General features: G+C 37.2%; 1 protein-coding gene across 5 annotated transcripts in view; it reads right to left on the reverse strand.

Moving 5' to 3' along the window:
• Window positions 1–7,156: 7,156 nt before the first annotated feature.
• The window catches only part of grin2bb (glutamate receptor, ionotropic, N-methyl D-aspartate 2B, genome duplicate b), an 89,140-nt gene continuing 72,071 nt past the window's right edge, over window positions 7,157–24,225 (reverse strand). For 2 of the 5 annotated variants that reach the window (XM_026272933.1, XM_026272938.1), the window contains exons 14-16: window positions 20,697–20,884; window positions 17,705–17,943; window positions 11,017–13,482 (exon numbers count right to left, since the gene is read on the reverse strand). In XM_026272933.1, coding sequence (XP_026128718.1) covers window positions 11,017–13,482; window positions 17,705–17,943; window positions 20,697–20,884 — 2,893 coding nt within the window. Of the gene's footprint in view, window positions 13,483–17,704; window positions 17,944–20,696; window positions 20,885–24,225 lie in introns of all 5 variants that reach the window. The other 3 variants (XM_026272952.1, XM_026272957.1, XM_026272945.1) reach the window with 3 other exon arrangements.

A 24,225-nucleotide genomic window follows, 5' to 3' on the forward strand; every position in this document is an offset into this window, starting at 1 on the left:
ATTCCCTGAAAAAGTAAGTAATTTGCACTTCACGAATTTGAACCATTAAAAGTAAAAATGTATGTACTTATCCTTTATATATACCAGAGGGGTCTGTGTAGACCTCACAAAGCATCAAAATAATTTTTACAGCAAGTGCAAGAAATCAATAAATCGAAATAAGTAGATGTATGTTGTAATTGTTTTTTTTTGATATTCCGATTTCATGTCAGTTCCTTAGGTCTTTATTTAAAAGCCTGCATGATTTGAAAAACGTGTGAAATGGGTAAAGTGTGTGAAAAGTGTGCTGATCAAACATTAATCCTGCGATCTTCGAGTTCCTGAGCATCCAGATATCTGCTACGCCACAACATGAAACCGTTTTAAGAAATGCCTCTTTAGTGACTCACTCTGTGATCTCCAAGTTCAATATTAATGAAAGCTCTCTGTCGCCTCTGGACGCTTTCTCAGTGTGGAGTCACTCCAGTTTCTCTTTGCTTTCCTGCAGCATTTCTCTGAAATGTGGTCATTTTAGTCTAATCATGTTTCTTTGCGGTTCTGCCTTTTCATAGTAACCTTACCCCAGAGCTCTCTCTCTCTGTGACATTGACCTTTGTGGCTCCAGCACAAAGGAGATTTTCTTTCAAATGAGTTAATTGAGTTTGCTATCAGTTAGGTCAGTCACAAGACAATCAGCCCGTCATCCATCTCCCCTCTGTGTTCCTGAATGAACTCCAGTCATTTTGTGATCTGATCGTAGTCATTTAATGGAATGGAAATACCCGACACTTGCGTGATTGTTCTTGGGAAGTGAAGAGCATGAGGCACTTTCCATGGATACGGCAAAAGGCATGAAACCCATACAACATTTTAAAGTCATTTTTTTGCTTTTTCAAATGGTCAGAGAAGAAGGTGCTTAACCCACAGAAAATGTGGATTTGAAAATGTGGAAAATAACATTGAGGTTTTTTACTATTTATATACTATGATGTACAGAAAAATGGATGGGTGTAACCATTTTAAGTGCTGTCAATGTAAAATTATTTTGTAAATAAAAGTAGGTAAACATGAAAATAGTTTTAGTTTAATGAATTAAATATTATTTCAACAGATTATGTCAAAATTATTGGGTGAGTTTAATAGTTGGATATAGAAAAGGTTATTTTTCAAAAGGAATATTTTATAATAGAAAAAGTATGGGATTTGTGCCTCTAACTTAAATACTAAATTCCAAAATAAATAAATAACAGAAAAAACGAATAAAAAGAATATTCAAAGAATATACAGAAATTATAATACATACAGGATATGAGCATATAAAAATGCAGGCCTCTGCACTGAAAGTTTCCACAGTATCATCGGCCCCTAAAACACATCTGGCTGTTTGTCCTGGAAAAAAACAAAGTGATCTTCCATCTGCCAGATGTATTGGCAGGGTAAAGGTTTAAGTCTCTTGCCTTACATTGTGTTTTTAGTACTTGTTTAACTTTTTGATATTTCTCCCTGCCTCTCCTTTAAGCCTCAGTCATTTCTTCACCATGACCGTTTCGACAGCAAAGATGAAACTGATGATGTCTCTGGTGGTCATGGCATTTTTGGCTCCATGCCTCGGAACGAGCAATGAACTGGATTATGGGAACTGGAACTACAGAGAAGGAGGTAAAGCAAATAAATAATATATATATATTGTGTGTGTGTGTGTGTGTGCAACTGCATTCTTATTGCTAGCTGAAAACAATATCAATTTAGTATAATTTTTCATAAATAAACATACAAGTGGTGTTAGGTAAGCATAATTACTGTATATTAATAGCAGCCATTTAATTACTTTTAGTAAATCTGATGAAATTTTAATTGATTTTATGCATGCCAAGTACTTTGCTTGTTGAAAAAGATGCATGTCAAGTCACATTTATTTCTATAGTGCTTTATACTAAACAAATGTAAAAAAAAAATAATAATAATAATAAATGTACAATGCAGATGTTGCCAAGTTAATAAGTTATGAAGCCGATTTGATTCAACTGTATAAAGCAGCTCTAAAGAATATAATCGTGTCATTATTCAGCTCAGTTCTATGCAATATTGATTCAGTTCAGTTCAGAAATAGTGACTCAAATTATGAAACGAGATCAGATCAACTATAAAGCAGCTCCAAAGAAAGGCAATAGTGTCGTAACACCTGGAGTCAATTCAGTTTTGATTCATTCAGTTCAGTAACAGTATCAGTGGTGCCATCAGTGAGTTCCATCAATATGAAATCGATTTAACTCAGCTATAAAGCAACTCTACAGAAGACAATTATCATGATCCAGATCCAATTTCCATTCCTAAATGCGTCCATTCCAAAAACAGCTTCAGTCATTGTGAAAATGTGAGTCAGTCTGGATTGGCTCAACTGCAACACATTCATTCAGATGTACAGTTTCATGGAGCTAATATTAAAATACAAATCACATTGGCCAATGTACACCAACTTACTCCCCCTTACCTGTCAACCTAGCTAAAACACAAATAGACATCTCCTAATTCCACACTTTAAAGTTAAAGCCCTGTAGTCTGGTGAAAGAAACCTGATTAAAACCATTCTGAAGTATCAGACAGCCTCTTGTCATGTGGGTGCTTGCCTTATTAGAGACTAACCTCATTGTCTTTGCCCTCACGGCAGCGGAGAATGTGAACGTGGCTAACATACGCAGCGTGACTCGAGTGTTGGACGCCTGGGGCAAACGCATTTTCAAAGATATCAAGACTCTGTTACACTCACAACCCAATGCCCTCCTGCCAGACTACTCCAGGTAACACACAGTATTTCCTAATACCTGTACAAATTCTTTGAAAAGACTTTTTACTATGTTGTTAAAGTACAAGGCAAGTAAAGCAATTAGTGTTAACCAACCACCAATATTTTAAAACATGCATTTTCATACAAAACATAGAGTATGTTAAACCAGCTGTATCTCTCTTTGCTATGTTCACTAAAGCTTTCTTGGCTTTCAAAATAAGTTTTTTGCACACGAAAGCTGGTTGTTGGACTGTTTTATATAAACTAGAAAGACGCAGCTTCCTTTGGGGGTTTGTTATCCTGAAGTCGGCAGTTTAACAGACTTTAGGCCCATAAGGAGATAAGGAGGCCCTTAATGGACTCTAGGCCCATAAGGAGATTGATTTCATGAAGCTGATTCTAAGCTACAGCACTTCAAATCCCAGAAAAGGTTTAGTCAGTATCTATTAACTGATCAATTCTATAAGTATATTGAACATTTTTGGTAATATATTTCTTTATATATCATAATGTATGTAATTTTATATTCATTATTACACTTCATAATATATATTTATGCATGCAATAAATGTACTTTGTGCATAATATGTACTAAACATATTGTCCAAACATTTTAATGTTTTCAGTAAACTTTTTTTCTTATATACCACTACAAATATTTCCATACATGAAATGTGTATGAAAACAATAAAGTGAGATAAAAGTTTATGAATACGTTCAGCCTGTGAATCCATGCATTAACTCATGAAAATGAAATTAATTAATTGATTAAGGGTTTCAACAAAGCTATTACAAGTATAAAAAATTAAATGTAGTGTAGTAATCTTCATTCCTATATATATATATATATATATATTTATTTATTTGTGGAAAACATACTTGGTCCATGCACATATTGCAGTATATTAAAAACAAATGCTATTTTCTCATATATAGTTTGCATTATATTCTCCAGCAGGCTATATTGCCATATATTTTTGTTTCGTAAAGCATCCCAATGACATGTATTGTAATGAACATCTAATGCATTTAAACTTAAAAATAGGTAAAAAGCATAGAGCAACTAACAACATCAGAAGAAAAGAAATTTTCCGTAGACTAGCCTTGAAAATTTTAGAGAACAGATTAGCTACAGAGAAGAGTAAATTGTGGATAAAAGGCTTTGTTTTTCTTGTTGTTATTCGTGAAGCGGCAGGATCGGACAGTTGTCGTAATGTGGTGTACAAAGGACTCGTCATCCTATGGCATAGAGCATTTTAACACACCTGGAGGCAATGGCAGCGTGACCTTTTGAGTATTTGTGAGCCAGGTCTTGGCTAGGAGGACCAGAAGCTCAGCCTTGTCATATTAAACTACGTCCTGTTAATGTATGCTTTTTGACTTTCTGACCCCACATTTTAGCACACTAAAACAAAATGTGAAATTTCCTATTCACATTAATAATGCATAATTAATACAAAGTTTCTGATATTAGTACGGTCTCTTTTAGAGTTCTGACTTGGCACATTGAATTTTTTGCAATGTTGACTGCAAAGTGTGTGCCAATCCCTATCAAAAAACTATTTTTCTCTCTCGTAGGCCTACAGATGTTTCCGCACATACATACAAACATAGAAACCTCTTCTATCTCGCCCCATTTCACACTCTCTTCTTCCTCGCAGGGTTCGCCCTCTCTCGGAGTCCCTAAATGATCTCTTCAGAGAAGTCTCCCACTTACAGAGGCGCATCACAGATCTTAACCATCGCCTAGCAACCCTGGAACCCTTCCTCCGTCATCATGGTTACCGTGAGGAGGGGGAGGAAGGAGGGGAAGAACTGGCTCCTCGGAGCGTGGGACCGAGTCAAGCAAAGTATCCACGGCGGTACATGGTTCGAGTGGTCCGTCCTGCCAACAAGGTAGTGAGAACCAGACGAGTAAAAGTGTTCAAAAATGAAGATGGAAGGGTTAAAGCAAGCGAGAGTGAGAGTGAGAGGTAGAGGGGCAGATGAAACATTTGCAGATAGTATAATCAAATACATTAATGTTATTCAGGAAACATCCTTTATATTATGGATAAAATATAATTCACATATTAGAAATGTCAGTATGCTATTCAAGTGTGCGTTCATTTTTTTTTTGTTTTTTGTCTGCGCTCCTTCACGTTTGGCTCTCAAAGGTGCGATTAAAGTTCCCTGGCAGAAAAGTGAATGCTGGGAATGTTGATTGTGGAAAACTTCTCCAGCAGGATAATACCAAATGAGATAAAATATTTTTTGGTGGAGAATCTTCAGTTGAATCATTGGTATCCAGAGATGTGTATGACAGGAATAAAATCGGGTGAATACATGTTAATACTTTAAAATATAATTCTGTCAATGTTTTTATTGATTTTTTACTCAATTGTGCTCAAATATTGAACTCTATGCAGCGGTTGGCTGACACAATATGAATTTTTGGTTGAATATATCTGATGGAAAATTTTAAGATAACCTAATTACAAATTAAATCAAACAAAACCAAACACCCTACTTAATTTAGTTAATTATGTTAAATTATGTAATTTTGGTCTGGTTGGCACAGTGCTCGATCGGAAAGAATTATACAATATATATTTGGTAAATTATTAATTTTACAAATTTAGTGTTACAATCTTTTATCATTTCTTTTATAACTTAAGTTTTTATTTTATTTTTTATTACTTTTCTGGTGGACTTTCATATTTAAGTAGGGACTGTACATGTGCCTGTATGTATGTATGTAGAGGCAAGCGTGTGGTTATGTTCTGTATAATTAAATTATTGTCATTATACACTCTATGTGTGGCAACCATCTCCATTCACATGCTTTCACATGCTTAAGTTAAAATATGAGATGGTTCCCATCTGTGTGTATGAGAGCAGCATCCTGATTTATTATACCACACATTAACTCCTACATAAAGAAAAGAAAAGAAAAGAAAAAATTTGCACTTTCACACTCTCTAACAGAGAATAGCAGTATGCAGCTCACTAATGACATCCATTCCCCCAAATATCACTGAACACTAATTATGAACATCCGCATTGAGGAACACGATCGCTTATAATGTAACGCAACGCAACGCATGCCATCTAGAACAGATTATGGACTTTTTTTGTGCTCTTATGTAACAGTCAGAATCACAGTGGTGTAATTTTAACATCTGAAAATACAAACCATCGAGCCCACTATTCCTTCAGAAGTGATCGAGATGAATCTGCGGTGTTATAACTCCGGCCGCATGGTGGCAGTGTTGTGTCGGTTAGTTCACCGCTCGCTATTTTGACAGGAGTGAGTGCTTCAAGTCTGTGGCCCACTGTTTTTGGCCCAATATCGCTTCATATTTGAAGTGGGCATATTTGCTGGTGAGGACGTGAGACGGAATATCGGTACGTATGAACATAAATACGTATAGCAGCTCACGTAAACGAGCGTCTGTTATCAGTCTTTCTTTAAATGAATGTGAAAGCTGCGACTTGTCGTCTCTTACTAATTACTTTCCGTAATCTTTCCATTCACGACTCCCTCTATCTGTCTACCTGTCAATCCTTCCTTCCTTCTTCCCTGCTTGCGTTTAGCTCTCTTCGTCTTTTTTTCTCCCCGTGTGGGGGTGTTGCACATCATCAGTACTTGCTGCTTCCGTGTAATGTTGTAGCTCCCAAACCAAGACACAGTATACTTCGCAAATGTTTCTTTTTCTCTGTATCTTCCTCCCCCCGTCTCTCTCTCTCTGTTTCTTTCTTTCTTTCTCTAAAGGTCCAGTTGCTAGGTAACAGTTAATTGTCAAGAAATAGTTACATGTGTTGCAATGTATTCTGTGATTGGCTGCTTGAAGGAAGCATGTGAGAGAAAGAGAGAAAGAGAGAGAAAGGGGAATGAAAGAGTGGGGGAGTGAGACAGGAATAGAAAGAGTAGGTTTGTGAAATATTAAATTGCAAATTGTTTTAAAATAAACAGCTATCACTTAAAAAAATTATGTTTGACGTCCTTATGACTAAAAACAGCACTTTCATACGGGAATCAATCATCAGAATATGTCTGACGTGAATCGATAGATACAAGAATGAGAGTTAAATTCAGTGACATCAGTATTTGCTTGCAGTTTGTTGATGATGCAGTGGACCAGACGTATCCAGGGCAACACCAGTGGCTAATAAGCTCTCATTCACGTCATGTCACGAAGCAAACCTAAGCTTGTGTTGAACAGTCAGTGTGAAATCAAATCTGCTCGAAGGGGCACATACATAAGAAACAGATTTCACATAATAACAACGTGAAAACCAAGTGAGATTCATTCATATGGGACATGATGACAGCAAAAAATAAAAAAGGAGTGTCACCAATTCCTCTCAGATTCTCGTGAGATGTATGGAAAACACAGAAGCACTATGAGGCTTGAGATATCTCCCTTTTATTTTGTTTTGAGTCAACACCGTTTTGTACAAAGAGACAGAAGAATATATCTTAGCACTTATTTTCACACTGTGTCTGTATTCTCAATAGCTTAAGTATTGTGAAATGTCTCATTAAATTATTATTGTAGTCTTAACACATGTAATCTCTCTATACAAAAACAGAAAGAAAGAAAAAGAAACCATTTGTATCATATTTACAGAATCTGTACAGTTCTGATCCATAAGTAACATTTAAAGTAAGTGATTAAAATACAAGAAAGACAGAATTGAAGACAACAAATGTCTACTTTTTGTCTTAAATTCTGATTCTCGGATGCTATTAGAATGGCACTGTGTTTCTGGTCCAGTGGTCTAATAACTTTTCCCCATGTGGCTATAAAAAAATCTTGTATTTCAAATTTCATTATTTTAAATATTTGTCTCCATATATTAAAAGGCTATGGAAAGGGGACAGATTTATTTACAGCAGACATAATAGATAACCATTGCACTGTGCTCTGTTCCTTTTCATACACACACACACACACACACACAAACACATGTGCACGGACAAATGTGCACACACAGACACCTGCGCACACACATGCCCACTCGCATACAGAAGTAATCAAGCATATGATTTCAGATACACCTACAATCATATGTGACATACCTTACTGGGGAGGGCATTAAAAATGAAAAACAACTGCAGTCTTATACTACCAGTCATCAAGAAAGAGATCAGTTCAAATGAGAATGAATGAGAAGGGAAATAAAACAATCAAATAACACAGAACACTGGCTACTATCCCTCCTGTCCTTTTCACCCACCTCTCTTATATCTTTCTTCTATCTTCTGCTGAAAATGTCTTCTCACGTTAAACCTGGGTTTATTAAATGATATTAGTGTGCTTTTACAAGGCCACATCTTTAAAGTGTGAGTTAAAATGAAAGATTGAACTGGAAAGCTTTTCCGGAAGAGCAAAGTCATCTTTCCCTGACACCCACACATCCAATCAAACAATACTACTTATACATAGTACTATTACTAAAAACTATAAGCTCGACTCTCCGATAGAAACACAGAGATTGACAGGAAATGCAGAGGACTGGTTTCACATCTATAGCTCTTAAAGAAATGCCACACTGTTTAGAGATACCTTATGAGATATCTTTAAAGGATTCACTAAATAAAACTAAAATTAAGAAAGTTGACCAAGCATAACAATCTTAAGGGTACTTTAAAAACATGGTTCCATGCAAAGAAAGGTATTATGAGAGCAAGTGAAAAAATCTTGTGAAAAAAACACAATATATGGACAAAAGAATTATCTTTAAAAATTTATGCTTAACTTGTGGCAGTATTCCTGATGAAATCACCCAAATTTGGGATTGCCTGTTAATTTCTCTAATGAGTTATTATTCCATACACATCCATTTTCAAAGATCTTATCAGTTCATTAAACTCACCACATCTATTCTACAACCTGAACCTGTATGATGCACAATTCATCAACCTATTGCACCCACAAAGAGCAGGCGTGATATCTAAATAAACATAAATGAAACACTAAAGATATGGCAATAAATAAGTAAAAGACATGCATGCTCGTCTTAAACACAAACTCTCACACAAAGACAACAAAAAAAGAGTCAAAAAAGAATGTGGCAAAAAGTTGAGATCAAAATTCACAAATTGATAGCTATACATCAGTTATAAACCAAATATTATAAATATTGTGCTTAAAGTGGAGATCTGTTTGGCTAACAGTTCATTCACAAAGAAAATGTATGAACAAAATCTGCAGTAAACACAACAAACTTCAAGTAAAGGATTTTATCTAAGCGGAGGGCCAAAAATTCAACAAATGACCATGTCTTCAGACTGCCTTGCCATGAAACCATTCCTGGTTAAAAAAAAGAGAGAGAGAGAGAACGAGAGAGTCCTAAATACTTACAACAAACCTCACATGGCTCTCGTTTATCCAATTAAATGAGTTCAGTGGTTTATTGATTAGGTAATTAGGCAATTTACTTAAATGATATGTTTCTTTTTGACTGTTCCCATCCAAAATTCCTGAGAAATACCTTTACTTTATATAAGTGGGTATTAAAACTGCAAATTACCACCAAATGGATATGGGAAATAACTGGATTCATTCCCATCATCATCATGTTTTATGTTGTTAAAAAAGCACTCTGACTGGCATAAAATGATGTATCTAAAAGGGTTCACTTCTGCTGTAAAGGTGCAGTAAAGCATTGTATTAGTCTGAAAAACAATAGGGAGGATATAGAAATTTTTTTGAAGTGTTTATCTATACCATTGATTTTTATCTGATACATTTTGCAGCACGGTTAGATTGTTAACCTTAAGTGTAATTCTTAAAATATCATCTAATCAATATGGTAAAACATAAATCCGTAGAGTAACATCCTTTCTGTCTATTTACTGTACAGAGTGGGGGGGGGAAGAGAATATTTACATGACAAAATGCAAGTATTTGCTGAGAATCTTGCAAAACCCTAAATAATGTGCACTGGCGACTCCCTAATGAAAGTTCAGATAAGCATATCCAGTTCTAAGAGGAAACAAATCCATGACACAGTTATTATTTTGCTGCTTGATCAAAGACTTCCTCAAAAATGGGGGAAGGTGGGAAAAAAATGATTAATTGACATTTGTTTCAATATTTTAGATAACACCATATGTATACACCCCATGTGTTAACTCTCAGGAAGGATACTGTGCACTGTACAATGTTGTGCAAACCTCTCATATCGTACGTTCCTAGAAGCTCTTAGAATGATAATTTATCTGGTTCTCTTTATAACCTTGTTCTAAAGATTAATACTATGAACACATTTAGCCTACATTATGTCTCCTCAATGCTGGATAATCCATATCAGTGCTTATACTGTTAAAAGGAAGTTTCTAGAATAATATGAATCAGCCAATGATAAGTCTGTGTGCAGTGACCAGAAAGTTACCATGGCAATATGACCTGTAAATCAGGCTCTCTGTAAGTCTTGGTAAGGCACATAACGTGCTGTGTATTAAACCAATGTTGTTCTAACAAATGGAACTCTATAAAATAAAGTGATAAGAATACATTTCCTTCACATTGATATCTCAAGTACAGCTGAAGTACTTTGCAAATCATGCCTTGCGCACACATTTTACAGCACTCCATACTGGTCAAATAAACTTGAATAACCAATAATAAAGAAACTTTATGGAATCCAAGTTTGTCTACAAATCAATTAACAATCAAATAAGCTCAGTTGACAAATCAAAAAGGCTCCCGCAGAGTAGTTTGTTAACTAAGAACTGAAACTACAGTACAAATATATAACAGCATAAAACATCCAGAAACCAAGCCCAAATTAAACATCATAAACATTGTAATAATATATAATAATATTATTATAAAGAACATCAGTACAATTATTGTAAGTTTTACCCTGTTGCTTAAAAAGAGTAACTGATTTCCATCCACAATTGTACAAAGGATTGTACATTGTTGTCTCCATCTGGATTGGCCACTATTTTGATGTTCGGAGCAGGGAAATAGTGGGATATACAAAAACAAAAAAAGAGAGAGAGGAATAAACAGGTTTTCCCCCCGAATCTCAACTTTTTGACAGTGGGCAGGTCCCCTTGCTCTATTTACATACGTATGCTTGGCAGCATAACTTAATGAAAGCGTGAGTCAGTTCCTCACATACGCTTTCCTCTTCTTTGTGTGAACATGGAGGAACTAATTACACACTGCCTTTTCATCAGTTTTCTCTCAATGATCATTCCACATATCCGTTGGCTTCTTTTCTGCATTTATATCTGTTTCTGACTCCCCTCTTCAGACATCAGACTCTATACTGGAAAGCTTCTCATAAACATGTCCGTTGCTCGAGCCATTAAATGGTCTCTGTCCTTGACCCATTCCTAACCCATCCCTTGCAGACAGCAGCTTATTGTTGTTAGGTCCTCCACTGTGGTGGTTGATAAGAGGCCCGCCCAGACATAGGTCCTTGGGGAACCGAGGGGCCACATTGGACAACACCCCAGAAGTTGCGGAGGCAGGCAAATAGGAAGTCACCCCCATGGAGCCCCGGAATTCAGCCCGACTGTTGTTGAGGAGCTGTGGTTGCTGCTGCTGTTGTGGCATCTGTTGCTGCTGCGGCTGTGCCTGCTGCTTTTTGACGTAGTATGATTTGGCACCATGTAATAGACACTGGTCATCGCCGAAGGTTGGGATGAATGGGTTCTGGTTCACCTTATCTGGGTAGAGAGATTTAGACAAGGAGTAAGTCCCGACCCCTCGGGTACCGCCCACACCTCCTCCCATCATGCCTCTATCCCTGTCCCTCATGTCTCTCTCACCCACGGAGCGACGGTGCAACCCACCTTCACCCCCACGGAATAAGCTAAATGATGAACCCCCACCCTTCCCTCTGTCCCCAAAATATGATGTCTCACGCTCCCCTCCCGCATACTGCTCAAACATCTGTGCGTAGGGGCTTGCGCCATCCATGTAGCGGTCTTTGTCTTTTAGGCTCACACTTCGGGGTGGAGGAAGCATTGATGCTCCGCCACTGCCTCCAAACCCACCCATCCTGCCCGCCCCTTCCTTCTGCAGCTCTACAAATGTGTCATAAGAATGCTGTCTGCGCAAAACCTTACCACCTGGGCCAAATTTCCGCCTCTGTACCTGGGTTTGGGCCCCTGTGCCTCCCCCTCCCTTTCCACTCTCCAGAGGGTGCTTGCCCCCAGTTTGATCCAAGAGGTGGTGGTTGTCCTCACTGATGTCATACAAGTTGCCCGGTTTCTTGCCCGAATCACACCGCTTGCAGGAGGCTGAACTAGGACGGCTTGAGATTTGTCCACTCCCTCCACTGGTTCCCCCTACTCCGCCTCCCCCATGCATGCAAACTGGCTTGCTTCCTCCACTTCCAACCCCTCCACTGTGGCAATTGCGACATTCCCAATCCCCTCCGGCCAACCCTCCCACGCCTCCGATGCCTTTTTCCCAGCATGCATGGCCCTGTTGCCCAGGTGATCCTCCTCCCATTCCACCCTTACATTCTGTCTTCTTGGATTTACCTTTCAGGAAATCTTCCATGGGAACCAAACTAGTGCACGCTCCCCCAGCACCACCGCTACTAACTACTCCACTGCAACTGCTTCCGCCCAGTCCCACTCCTCCACCCATTCCTGGAGCATCACTTAAATCCAAATGTTCCCATGGGGTTGCCCCTTCCTTGGCTCGAAACTGGTCCACATAAAAGTCCCTCAAATTCTCTTTGTCTCTGAATAAATAGGAGGTGCAGTTACCACCTCTCTGGCTTTTGCGCTCCACGGGTGGGGTGGCTGAGCGGTGGGCTTGTGTTGCTGGATGATGGTGGTGATGATGATGGATTGTATGGTGGGGTCGTCTCCTGAAGCCAAGCTCAATCTCATCCTGCTCACGGCGAGATTTGGCAGAAGCGGGTCTCTTTTTTAAGCTGTCCCTGTACTGTTTGCGCCTTTTGCCATGCCCCTCGAGGTTCCCGTAGGTCACGGTGTGAGTGGAGATATCAGACACATCGGATCGAATGTTTCCATCATCCCCTCCTGATCCCACCCCACCTCCCCCGCAGTACCTGTCATGTCCTGCAATAAACCCTGAACTGGATGCCCCACCCTTGAAGGAGAACTTTCCATATAGATCAGGCAGGCCAGACTTGAAGCTTGACTGGGTTGGGTGACCCGCGATCAGGTCAAACTTTTCCCTGTTCCGATGTGTCAGTGACTGCCGTGGCTGGGTGGTGAAGATGGGCGCTACCCCTCCCCCTAAGCTGTCACAATCGTACCCACCCTCCAATGAACTGGCACTCCCTAAGCTACGAGGTCGATTAGGCAGGGGACCCGACATACCAAGAGCCAGTTCAGATCCCGTGCCCCCATGGTGGTGTAGATAATGATCCTGGTACAGGTTGCTGTCCTTCAGGTGCAAATTCCCAAAAGTCCTCTCCACTTCGCTTACATAGTCGCTGAACATGTTGTCCTCTGGCAGGTATGGTGGAGGCTTGCAGTCTGTGTGGCCTACTAAGCTGCGCCGGTGTTCACTGATGTCATAAACGGCTGACTCACGATGGCTGTAGTCCAATGCGCTGCGAGGAGAACCATTGACCCCAGGCACAGAGGTCATGTTTTTGGCAGTACGCAACAAACGGAGAATGTTGGAGTGGGTGTTGTTCATGCTCATGTTCATAGTGGCCGATGGGGAGTTAAGGGCTGATTTGTTCTCTTCAATCTGAACACCATGGATGCAACTGTAGATGCCCTGTTGGACAAATAAAATAATGGAAAGCAAAAACAAAGGAAAGGAGAAGGAACAAACAATGTGGGATTAGATTGTTGTTTAATGAAGTTTAATTAACAACAAACATTTTCACAATTCTGATGCTAAGTTCATGTCAAGTCGCAATGCTTAGTCTTTTGTCAAGTCCCTTCAAATCAGATCTCGTTTCTATAGCTTTTAGGTTTTCTAATTATTTTGTAATTACTGTTCAGTATACTATATGCTGTAGATTAGTCTTATAATGTATGATAGAGAACAATTATAAATGTGTATATATATATATATATATATATATATATATATATATATATATATATATATATATATATATATATATATATTTCAAGGGATTTCCTTTTATCAGGTTTAAAAAAAATTTAATCATTGTCTTTACCCTTTTAACATTATGTGTACAAAAGAGAAAAGAAATGAGGGAACCAGAAAGGGATGAAAGGAGAGAGGAAAACAGATCAAAATATGTTCAAGAAAGAGAAATGGCAGGGGAGATAGAAGTTCTGATTAATGATAACAGGGTTGCAGTAACTCTGGTTTTGACTGACTATCAATGTCTTCAATCAATGTGAATTCAGCTGACACCACTGTGTCTACTCCTCTGTGTCTCTCCTTCATCATTGCCTTGACAAAATAATTACAATATTCTAATAAACCTCCCCAGCTCATTCACCCATGATACAGATTTACTGCTTTTTAGTCCATTTTTGTTTGTATTTTTAGTTGTATTTTATCAAACTCATTTCTTAATGGCAAATGTGTTATTGTAAAACTGGCTTGAAGTCAAAATACTTCAATGTCTTTTAAACTGCTGGGTGCTTCCATTTATATCCAGACCTATAAATGTTATGATGCACTATATAATGGAATGTCTATTTAGTAATTTATATACAAACCATGAAAACCATTTCATAACAAACAATAAATAAAAAATATGTAGAACAAATAGAATTAAAAAAACATTTCAAAGGCTAAAGGTTACTCTTCTACTGGCGGTCCATCCCTCTTGTGAGGCAACATGTCAGAAATGTTTCCTGTCTTGCTCTTAGTCATGCTTAATCTCTGTCCACTCTTGTGTATTTTTTCCCTCCTCTCTTTATGTTCCTCTTATCTTCTCTACCGTCTGTTTTTTTAGTTTTTTTTTTTTCATCCTTCCCACTGTGACTTCAGACTTCAATCGTGACCCTTCAGTCCGATTGGGTTGGAACATTCTCCATTCAGTGTTATCTCATGTCTCTTTCTCTTTCACTCTTTCTCCTGAGAGGTTCCTTTCTCTCCCATTTTGTATGTTGCCCCCCCCCCCCATTCATTTTAAATTCGTCTTACCTCAATAAGATGACCACAGAGCTAGTGTTCAAACATGCATCTACATCTCAAAGTGAATATATCTAGTAAGAAAATCGTTTTTCCTATGTCTGTACTTGTAGCTGAGGAAACTGGTCATACACATTTCCCTTGTAGCTAACAGACTACAGCAATAATTTATCCGTTTAGCCTCAATAATTTGTGAACTCCGGTAAACCCAGGTTTATGTTTGAGTCACTTGCCAGTTTGGTCACATAAACTGATATTTACTCTCTTTGTGTTCATCCCCGCCTTTATGTGGGCCATGGCACCACTGGCTTTAGGCATGATCTGATGTCTGAATGCCTAGAATGACAGAATGCTGCTCTGCACCGTTAGCTCAAGATCAGGGGTCTGTTTTATACAGTAATGTTGCATATGTGCAAAATGGGCATTGAAGTTTCCCCCACACACATAATAATGAAAGAAACAGAATGATTTAAATGTACAAAAACAAATATGTACCAAAATAAAATAAAAAGTAATGAAGCCTTCAAAATGTAATCATTTTCTAGGAGTTTGTGGCTTTTTCAGCCACAATTCAATTATAATATGAAGAAAACACTTTGCACATTTTATTTTGTTATTTTAGTTATCTGCAGATGACAGATAATATACATTTAAGACATTTTTTGACATCTTTTAAATTTATCTTGTTTTAAACTTGAAATGAAATATTTTCGAAATATATGTACAGTATTGTTCAAAATAATAGCAGTACAATGTGACTAACCAGAATAATCAAGGTTTTTCGTATATTTTTTTATTGCTACGTGGCAAACAAGTTACCAGTAGGTTCAGTAGATTCTCAGAAAACAAATGAGACCCAGCATTCATGATATGCACGCTCTTAAGGCTGTGCAATTGGGCAATTAGTTGAATTAGTTGAAAGGGGTGTGTTCAAAAAAATAGCAGCGTGGCATTCAATCACTGAGGTCATCAATTTTGTGAAGAAACAGGTGTGAATCAGGTGGCCCCTATTTAAGGATGAAGCCAACACTTGTTGAACATGCATTTGAAAGCTGAGGAAAATGGGTCGTTCAAGACATTGTTCAGAAGAACAGCGTACTTTGATTAAAAAGTTGATTAGAGAGGGGAAAACCTATAAAGAGGTGCAAAAAATTATAGGCTGTTCAGCTAAAATGATCTCCAATGCCTTAAAATGGAGAGCAAAACCAGAGAGACGTGGAAGAAAACGGAAGACAACCATCAAAATGGATAGAAGAATAACCAGAATGGCAAAGGCTCAGCCAATGATCACCTCCAGGATGATCAAAGACAGTCTGGAGTTACCTGAAAGTACTGTGACAGTTAGAAGACGTCTGTGTGAAGCTAATCTATTTTCAAGAATCCCCCGCAAAGTCCCTCTGTTAAAAAAAAGGCATGTGCAGAAGAGGTAACAATTTGCCAAAGAACACATCAATTGGCCTAAAGAGAAATGGAAGAACATTTTGTGGACTGATGAGAGTAAAATTGTTCTTTTTGGGTCCAAGGGCCACAGGCAGTTTGTGAGACGACCCCCAAACTCTGAATTCAAGCCACAGTACACAGTGAAGACAGTGAAGCATGGAGGTGCAAGCATCATGATATGGGCATGTTTCTCCTACTATGGTGTTGGGCCTATTTATCGCATACCAGGGATCATGGATCAGTTTGCATATGTTAAAATACTTGAAGAGGTCATGTTGCCCTATGCTGAAGAGGACATGCCCTTGAAATGGTTGTTTCAACAAGACAATGACCCAAAACACACTAGTAAACGAGCAAAGTCTTGGTTCCAAACCAACAAAATTAATGTTATGGAGTGGCCAGCCCAATCTCCAGACCTTAATCCAATTGAGAACTTGTGGGGTGATATCAAAAATGCTGTTTCTGAAGCAAAACCAAGAAATGTGAATGAATTGTGGAATGTTGTTAAAGAATCATGGAGTGGAATAACAGCTGAGAGGTGCCACAAGTTGGTTGACTCCATGCCACACAGATGTCAAGCAGTTTTAAAAAACTGTGGTCATACAACTAAATATTAGTTTAGTGATTCACAGGATTGCTAAATCCCAGAAAAAAAAAAATGTTTGTACAAAATAGTTTTGAGTTTGTACAGTCAAAGGTAGACACTGCTATTTTTTTGAACACACCCCTTTCAACTAATTCAACTAATTGCCCAATTGCACAGCCTTAAGAGCGTGCATATCATGAATGCTGGGTCTTGTTTGTTTTCTGAGAATCTACTGAACCTACTGGTAACTTGTTTGCCACGTAGCAATAAAAAATATACTAAAAACCTTGATTACTCTGGTTAGTCACATTGTACTGCTATTATTTTGAACAATACTGTAAATAGATCTCATTGTGAACAAATCATACTTGCTTATTTTAATTAATTTATTTTTTACTTTTGACCTTGTAATCAAAATGTCATATTTAGGACTTTTCCAATAATGTAGACTGCTAAAAACCCCACTCATTGCAAGTTCAGGTTCATCTGCTGCCATACTTTGTGTTCAACCCCCACATCTTGTAATCCAATCAAATAACAATGCATAGAACAAAGTCCCAAAGTTGTTGTTTTTTTGGATAAACGGTTACATTTGGATGTACGTCACAGTCCAGTAATAAGATCTGTCACTACTTTCATCATAAATTTAATGATAGGAAAGAAATTCTGACTGGAAAACAAGACCGACTCCAATGAAGAAAATGATTAGCAGTATAATATATTTCCTATCTGCACTCCTAATTTCCAATGCTTCACAGACTCAATAGGCTGTTGGCTCCAGAATAATAGTAAAATCTTTGTTGGGGTTTGTTTGCTTCAGATCAAAAGTTCAAAAGTAAACTTTCCACTCACCCTGCTGATGGAGAAGGTGATGCCGGGCTTGCCTGAGCACACACCCATAAAGCAGAATCGCAGTTGCCAGTAGAAGAGGTGCTCTGCGATGAATGTGATTAGGGACAGGGCCATTGCAGCTCCCAGCATGTAGAACACACCTGCCATGTTGTCTACATCCAGCTGACTGCTCATCACCTCATTTTTCTCATTGTGGCAGATGCCAGTCAGCCACAGGGCCTCAAGTTCCTCCATCTCACCTACAAAGAAGGACAAAAAAAGATTGCACTTTCGAGCATTTGAACGTGGGTTAGAAAGAGAGTGATTGTTTGTGCATCTTTGAATTTTTACTTTCTGCCTCTCCGGCTTGTGTGTTTTGTGTGTCTGTGGGCTTTGAGTGCTCTCAAGCTTTACTGTTAGCAGACGTGTCTGTTCACGTTTGTCTATCCCTGACGATTTCAATGCGTTTCAGCACTGCATTTATTTAGAGCCCCCACAAAACTGTGCACAGTAAACAAATTACGGCCCCTGCGAAGTGTAACATTTGTCATGATGGATTAATCCAACTCGTACACACTGGAGCACTCATCTCATTGATGATTGCTTTTGGGTGTCACTTGGGATTTGATTCCCAGCTCTAATAAGGGCCCTAAGGAGCCTGACAGCCTGCATAGGAGGGGACAGGATCAAAATCAAAAACACCAATCTGTGTTCTGCAGGTCTGTCTTTAGGGACAAATGCAGATACATACAAACATACTTTTTCTCATACTCAAAAAAAATCACTGTAAAATAAAAAAAAGGATCCATACATTCAGTTGCTACAATTCTATGCCACACTAGGAGCTGTAGTTGGTGACCTTAGCTTTCAAATCAGTCGAAAACCAACACCTATGTGAAGGTGAATGTGCATGCGGGGTGTTCACATGCTGTGCCAGTGGATTTATGTGCACCTTCATGTATATGTCACACAGTTGATGCCTTCCCAGTGTCCTTTTGAGATAATACAAGTGCCTCCTTGACACTTGCAAATATGACTCTATTCCTGCTACTGGCTTATATAACAACATGTGATACACTCAAATGTACCTTTCTGATTCCATACTGCTATCAGTGTGCTGAACCAAGGTGCACTGCCTGCTTGTCAATATGCATATGAACACTCACCTTGCTACTGATCTAATCTAATGTGTCCCGCATGCATGCATGAGGAATCATTAAGTAGGGCATATATATATATATATATATATATATATATATATATATATATATATATATATATATATATATATATATATAGATCTCTTTAGAAAATGCCATATTAAGTGTCTAAAATTGTTAACACTGTTTATGTGTATGGGGTGCATAGGGCATTTTCTGCATGTGTCTTTGGATGTGTTCCAGCTTGTCATCTCAAATTCAGTTTGGGAAAGAGAGGATGATTTCTAGAAATGGCCCCTGGATCTGGATCGCTAGGAAAGCACTCAAATCAAACTAAATTAGAAATGTGGAGATAAACACTTTTCAGTGCTGTACACCTACTGCTGGTACAGTACAGCTATTATAGTTCATTAGTATTAGTATTCTATATATATTGTATACTAATTACAAATACTAATTTACTCGATTTAAAATTTTTTAAATATAATTGATTCTTGTGAATGTAAAACTGAATTGACTTCAGTGTCATATGATCCTTCAGAATATAATATCCAGACTTGCTGCTCAAAAAAAACAAAGACAAATAAAAATTATTATTATTAGTGTTGGAAACTGTTGTGCTGCTTAATATTTTTGTGGAAGCCGTGATAATTGTTTTCAGAATTCTTTGATGAATAGAAAGTTCAAAAGAACAGAATTTATTGCAAATAGAAATCTTTTTGTAACATTATAAATGTCTTTACTGATAAATCTGCTCAATTTAATGCATCCTTGCTGAACAAAAGTATGTTTTTGATATAAATGTATATAATTGCAACAGTAAATTAGCTTCATACAGTATAAGCAAATCTCATATTCCCATCGACGACTTAAATTTGTACATTGCTTATTTACCTAGGTATATGTAATGCAACTATGTTTTTTAATAATAATGAATGTCATATCCATTGTGCAAACAGACTTATATGAAAGAAAACTTAAAAACACCTTTAGCTTTACTTTTGTATAACCTGTGCAACCTGTGTAAATTATAGTAATTTATATTATTACAAAGCATATTATGAGAGGAGTCCTTGATTTGATGAGTACATATTCACTTAATCATGCTTTAACAGAATATTCTCACACAAAGGAAGCTTTGAAAAACAGGGTGCCATATTGTCACACATCTATCGTTACAATTTTGTGGCATATTTGTTGGCATTCCTAAAAGACAGTGTCGGTACTTGTCATCTCTTGCCAGGTATTCCACAAAACTGTTGCCTTGAGGGCACATTGAGGATCATGAGAAGAAGTGAATGAAGTAAAGCTGTGAATTCTCTACACATTCACGCCACTTTTGTAAACTGGATTTAATCGAAAAAACACATTTTTCTGAATGAAGACTTCTTAATGAATACTAATTCATCTTATTCATTAACCACCCTTAATCCATTTTAAACAAGCACCGTCTGCTATCTTTTATGGTTATAAAAGATAGCAGACGGTGCCTGGATAAAATGGATAGGTTGACCTATCAGAGTAAGCCCCGCCCCCCTTAGTTACTGTTTCTTCCTCAGACAAACAAACAGAGTTGCTCACTCTCTTACAATGACAGCTACAAAAGAGTTTCGCCTGTGCAACTGATACTCGACTGTCATTGGCTAATCTGCATTCGAGGGGAGGGGCTTACCTATAGGTAAATTCTCTCGCTGAATTCTTTTTAGTGAATCTGATGCTAAAACAATGTAGACAACAAAGATTCTTTGTGAATTTCCCCTAAATATCTTAAATCTTTAACTAATTAATGCAGATTAAGACTGGTGGCTAATTCATCATATAAATAACAATAAAAATAAAAAATAAGTTTTTACCATCTCCAAAGAGCTGCAGAATGGCAAGGTCCACTGCCCTCTTCCAGCCTGAGTCTTTTTGAATGGCAATGCCATACCCTGTAGTAGCAAAGATATAACCACTGCCGATGGTCACCAGTTTACAGCCCTCATCACGTCCAGCCATGTAGTTCAAGACCGCTGCATCGTAGATGAATGCATCCAATTTACTACATGGAGAGGGAGACGAGTCATATGTTAAAATGTTGGTAAGGCCTTGTCAAAAATGTAACTTTGGCAAACCAGTGTTGTTTTAGAATCACTGATATATTTATATTAGGGCCGGGACTTTAACGCGTTAATTGAGATTAATTAATTACACAAAAAATAATGCGTTAATTAAGATTAATTAATTACAAAAAAATTTTTTAATAACTTATTTTTGCACCGCGGAACGTTTTTTGAGTTTCGGCGGACCGATTATACTGGAGCACCAACTAGAGTTCGCATATCACGGCAGCACATGATCGAACCTCAAGTATCACCTCAACGCAGAACATATAGCAGCTATCGTGGACTTTACACTTTATGTTGAACTATGTATTATTTTGTTGGTGCAACTGGCACTTTATGTTGAACTCTTTATTGTTTTGGCCAAGGTTATTGAGAGTTGGACTTAGTATGTTATGACCTCTGAAGCAACAGAGAGAGGTTTTCTAATAGTCAGGGTTTCCAATATTCTGAATGTACTTGACAGTATTGTGTTTTACTTAAAAAAACAGTTGACAGAAGGTTCCAGCACCTATAAGCTTCCTGAATTTCTGAAACATACCATTTCTAAATAGTTTCTTATTATGCTATTGCTACACTTAATGGCAAAAATTGCACTGGTCTGCTAGACTTGGTTGAACAAAAATAAACAATATTTTGTTGCTTAAGCTTATGTATTCAGTCAATATTCAATGGTATACTATAAATCCCTGTGAAAAAAAAAAAAACTTATCACTGTTCTCAGGCCAAATATTTATATGCAATTAAAATGCGATTAATTTCGATTAATTAATTACAAAGCCTCTAATTAATTAGATACATTTTTTTAATCGAGTCCCGGCCCTAATTTATATACTTTTTGTCATTATTTAGAGTTTATGTTTTATATTTATATCTTACATGTTTTTTTTCAAATTTTAGTAATTATGTTTTGTCACTTTTATTAGTTTTAGGGCCCTATAATACACCCGGTGCAATGCGACGCAAAGCGCAGCGGAAGTGTGTTTGCTAGTTTCAGTACAGCAGCGTTTGCATTTTCTCCTCCAGCGCCACGTCGTTTAATTAGCAAATGCATTTGCACCCATCTGTGCACCCATGGGTGTGCTGACCTAAAAAAGTGGTGTGTTCAGGCGCATTGATAACTCATAGCTATTTTAAAAAGCTGAAAATAGACTGCGCTATAGACCAGCTCAAACCTGGTCTAAAGTCTGGCGCAATGTTTTTTCTTTGTTATTTAAAGAGCGTGTTAGTATAGTATGGAAGGCATTTTCTGCCAAATTTAAATAAATAAATTAAATGATTAAAATGAAAATTAAAACCAGATTAACGATTTCATTACAGAAAACTGTACGCAAAATATGTGACAAAATTGAGAATTAAATTAAATGATTTGATTTTCACAGTTACATCCCTGTCAAATTGAAATATAAAATGCAATTGGTGATTTCACATTTGATTTTCAATACAGTCTCGAGGCAAGACTGCCAATATTAAAATGAAAAGCCAAACGTGAAAAATAAACTACAAATGTAGTTTTTACAAAGCTATTTATTAACGCTCACGCAATAATGGTGACACAATTCAAATTTAAATGTAAATTTTACTTTTCATTTTAACTCCTCTTTTATTTAAGTTTTCGTTTTCATTTTCAAAGACAGCTGCATGCAAATTATATGTTAATGAGTGGGTGTGGCTCAATTACGCTGTTTCGTGGAGGAGCTCAAATGGCGGTTATGGCCACTAGCAGCAGAATTAAACCAGCTAGCAAACATTTCGGATGATGATGACTTCATTTTGCTACGAGTTGAATCTATATTGGATACACTTGGACATTTTGCAGCCATCACAAACTCCGATGTCGATCCTCGAGTTATAATAGTCTTAGTGAGGTTGTGCATTTTCCGGGGAGTCTGGTCGGCCAGTTTGGTAAAATTGGCAAGATATTCGACTTTTCCGGATCAATAACTCGCGAGCAAAACGTTTTTGGTACACGAATTATGCCTCTTTTTACTCGTAGTGATGTAGTAAACGAGCTACAAGCGAGTTTGCCTGAAACAAGCTTTCTTCCGCTCTGTACAAAATACGTTGATCTCAATGCGCTGGCGTATGAGAGACAAGTCCTAAGGGACCGTCTGCAAAGTGCGAAATGCGAAAAAGGTTACTAATAAAATACTCAATAACTTCACAGTAACACACTGTAGTGTCACCAAATTCAGTTCACACATCACTGCTCTCCTGCTGCTTATACTACAATGTTGGTTTTAAAAATAGTTGCTTTTGCACAATTTTATGATTTTTTTTATTATGAAAACGTCAATAACTTTACTGTAACACACTGTACTTTCACCAAATTCAGATCACACATCACTGCTCTCCTACTGGTTATACTACAACACTTATATTGAAAATAGTTGCTTTTGCACCATTTATATGATTTTTTTTTTTATTATGAAAAACAGTTAATAACTTTACTATAACACACTACTTTCACCAAATTCAGTTCATACATCACTGGTCTCCTGCTGGTTATTCTTCAACAATCATTTTGAAATTAAATGATGTTGCACATTTTGTATTATGAAAAATAATTAATAACTTCACCGTTATGGAACATAATAGTTAATAACTTTAATGTAACACACTGTACATTCATCTGATTCAGTTCACACATCACTGCTCTCCTGCTGGTTATACTACAACTTTCATTTTGAAAGTAATTGCTTTGGCACAATTTTCATGCTTTTTTATTATAAAAAATAGTTAATAAATTCACCATTATTGGACATAATAGTTAATAACTTTAATGTAACACACTGTACATTCTTTAAAATCAGATCACACATCACTGCTCTCCTGCTGGTTATACTACAACACTCAAATTGAAAATTATTGCTTTGACAAATTTTTTTATGATTTTTTTAATTATTAAAAATAGTTAATAACTTTACTGCACTGTATATTCATCAAACTTTTATTAGTGTTTTTATATTCAAAACAAGTGCTGTAGTATAACCAGCAGGAGAGCCGTAATGTGTGAACTGAATTTGGTGAAAGTACAGTGTGTTACAGTAAATGTATTAACTGTTTTGCATAAAAAATCATAAAAAATGTGCCAAAGCAATTACATTCAAAATGAAAGTTGTAGTATAACCAGCAGGAGAGCAGTGATGTGTGAACTGAATTTGGTTGAAATACAGTGGGTTACAGTAAAGTTATTAACTATTATGTTCAATAATGGTGACTTTATTAACTATTTTCCATAATAAAAATCATAAAAATGTGCCAATGCAATTACTTTCAA

This window comes from Carassius auratus, chromosome 1 (assembly GCF_003368295.1).
Source record: "Carassius auratus strain Wakin chromosome 1, ASM336829v1, whole genome shotgun sequence".
NCBI lineage: Eukaryota > Metazoa > Chordata > Actinopteri > Cypriniformes > Cyprinidae > Carassius > Carassius auratus.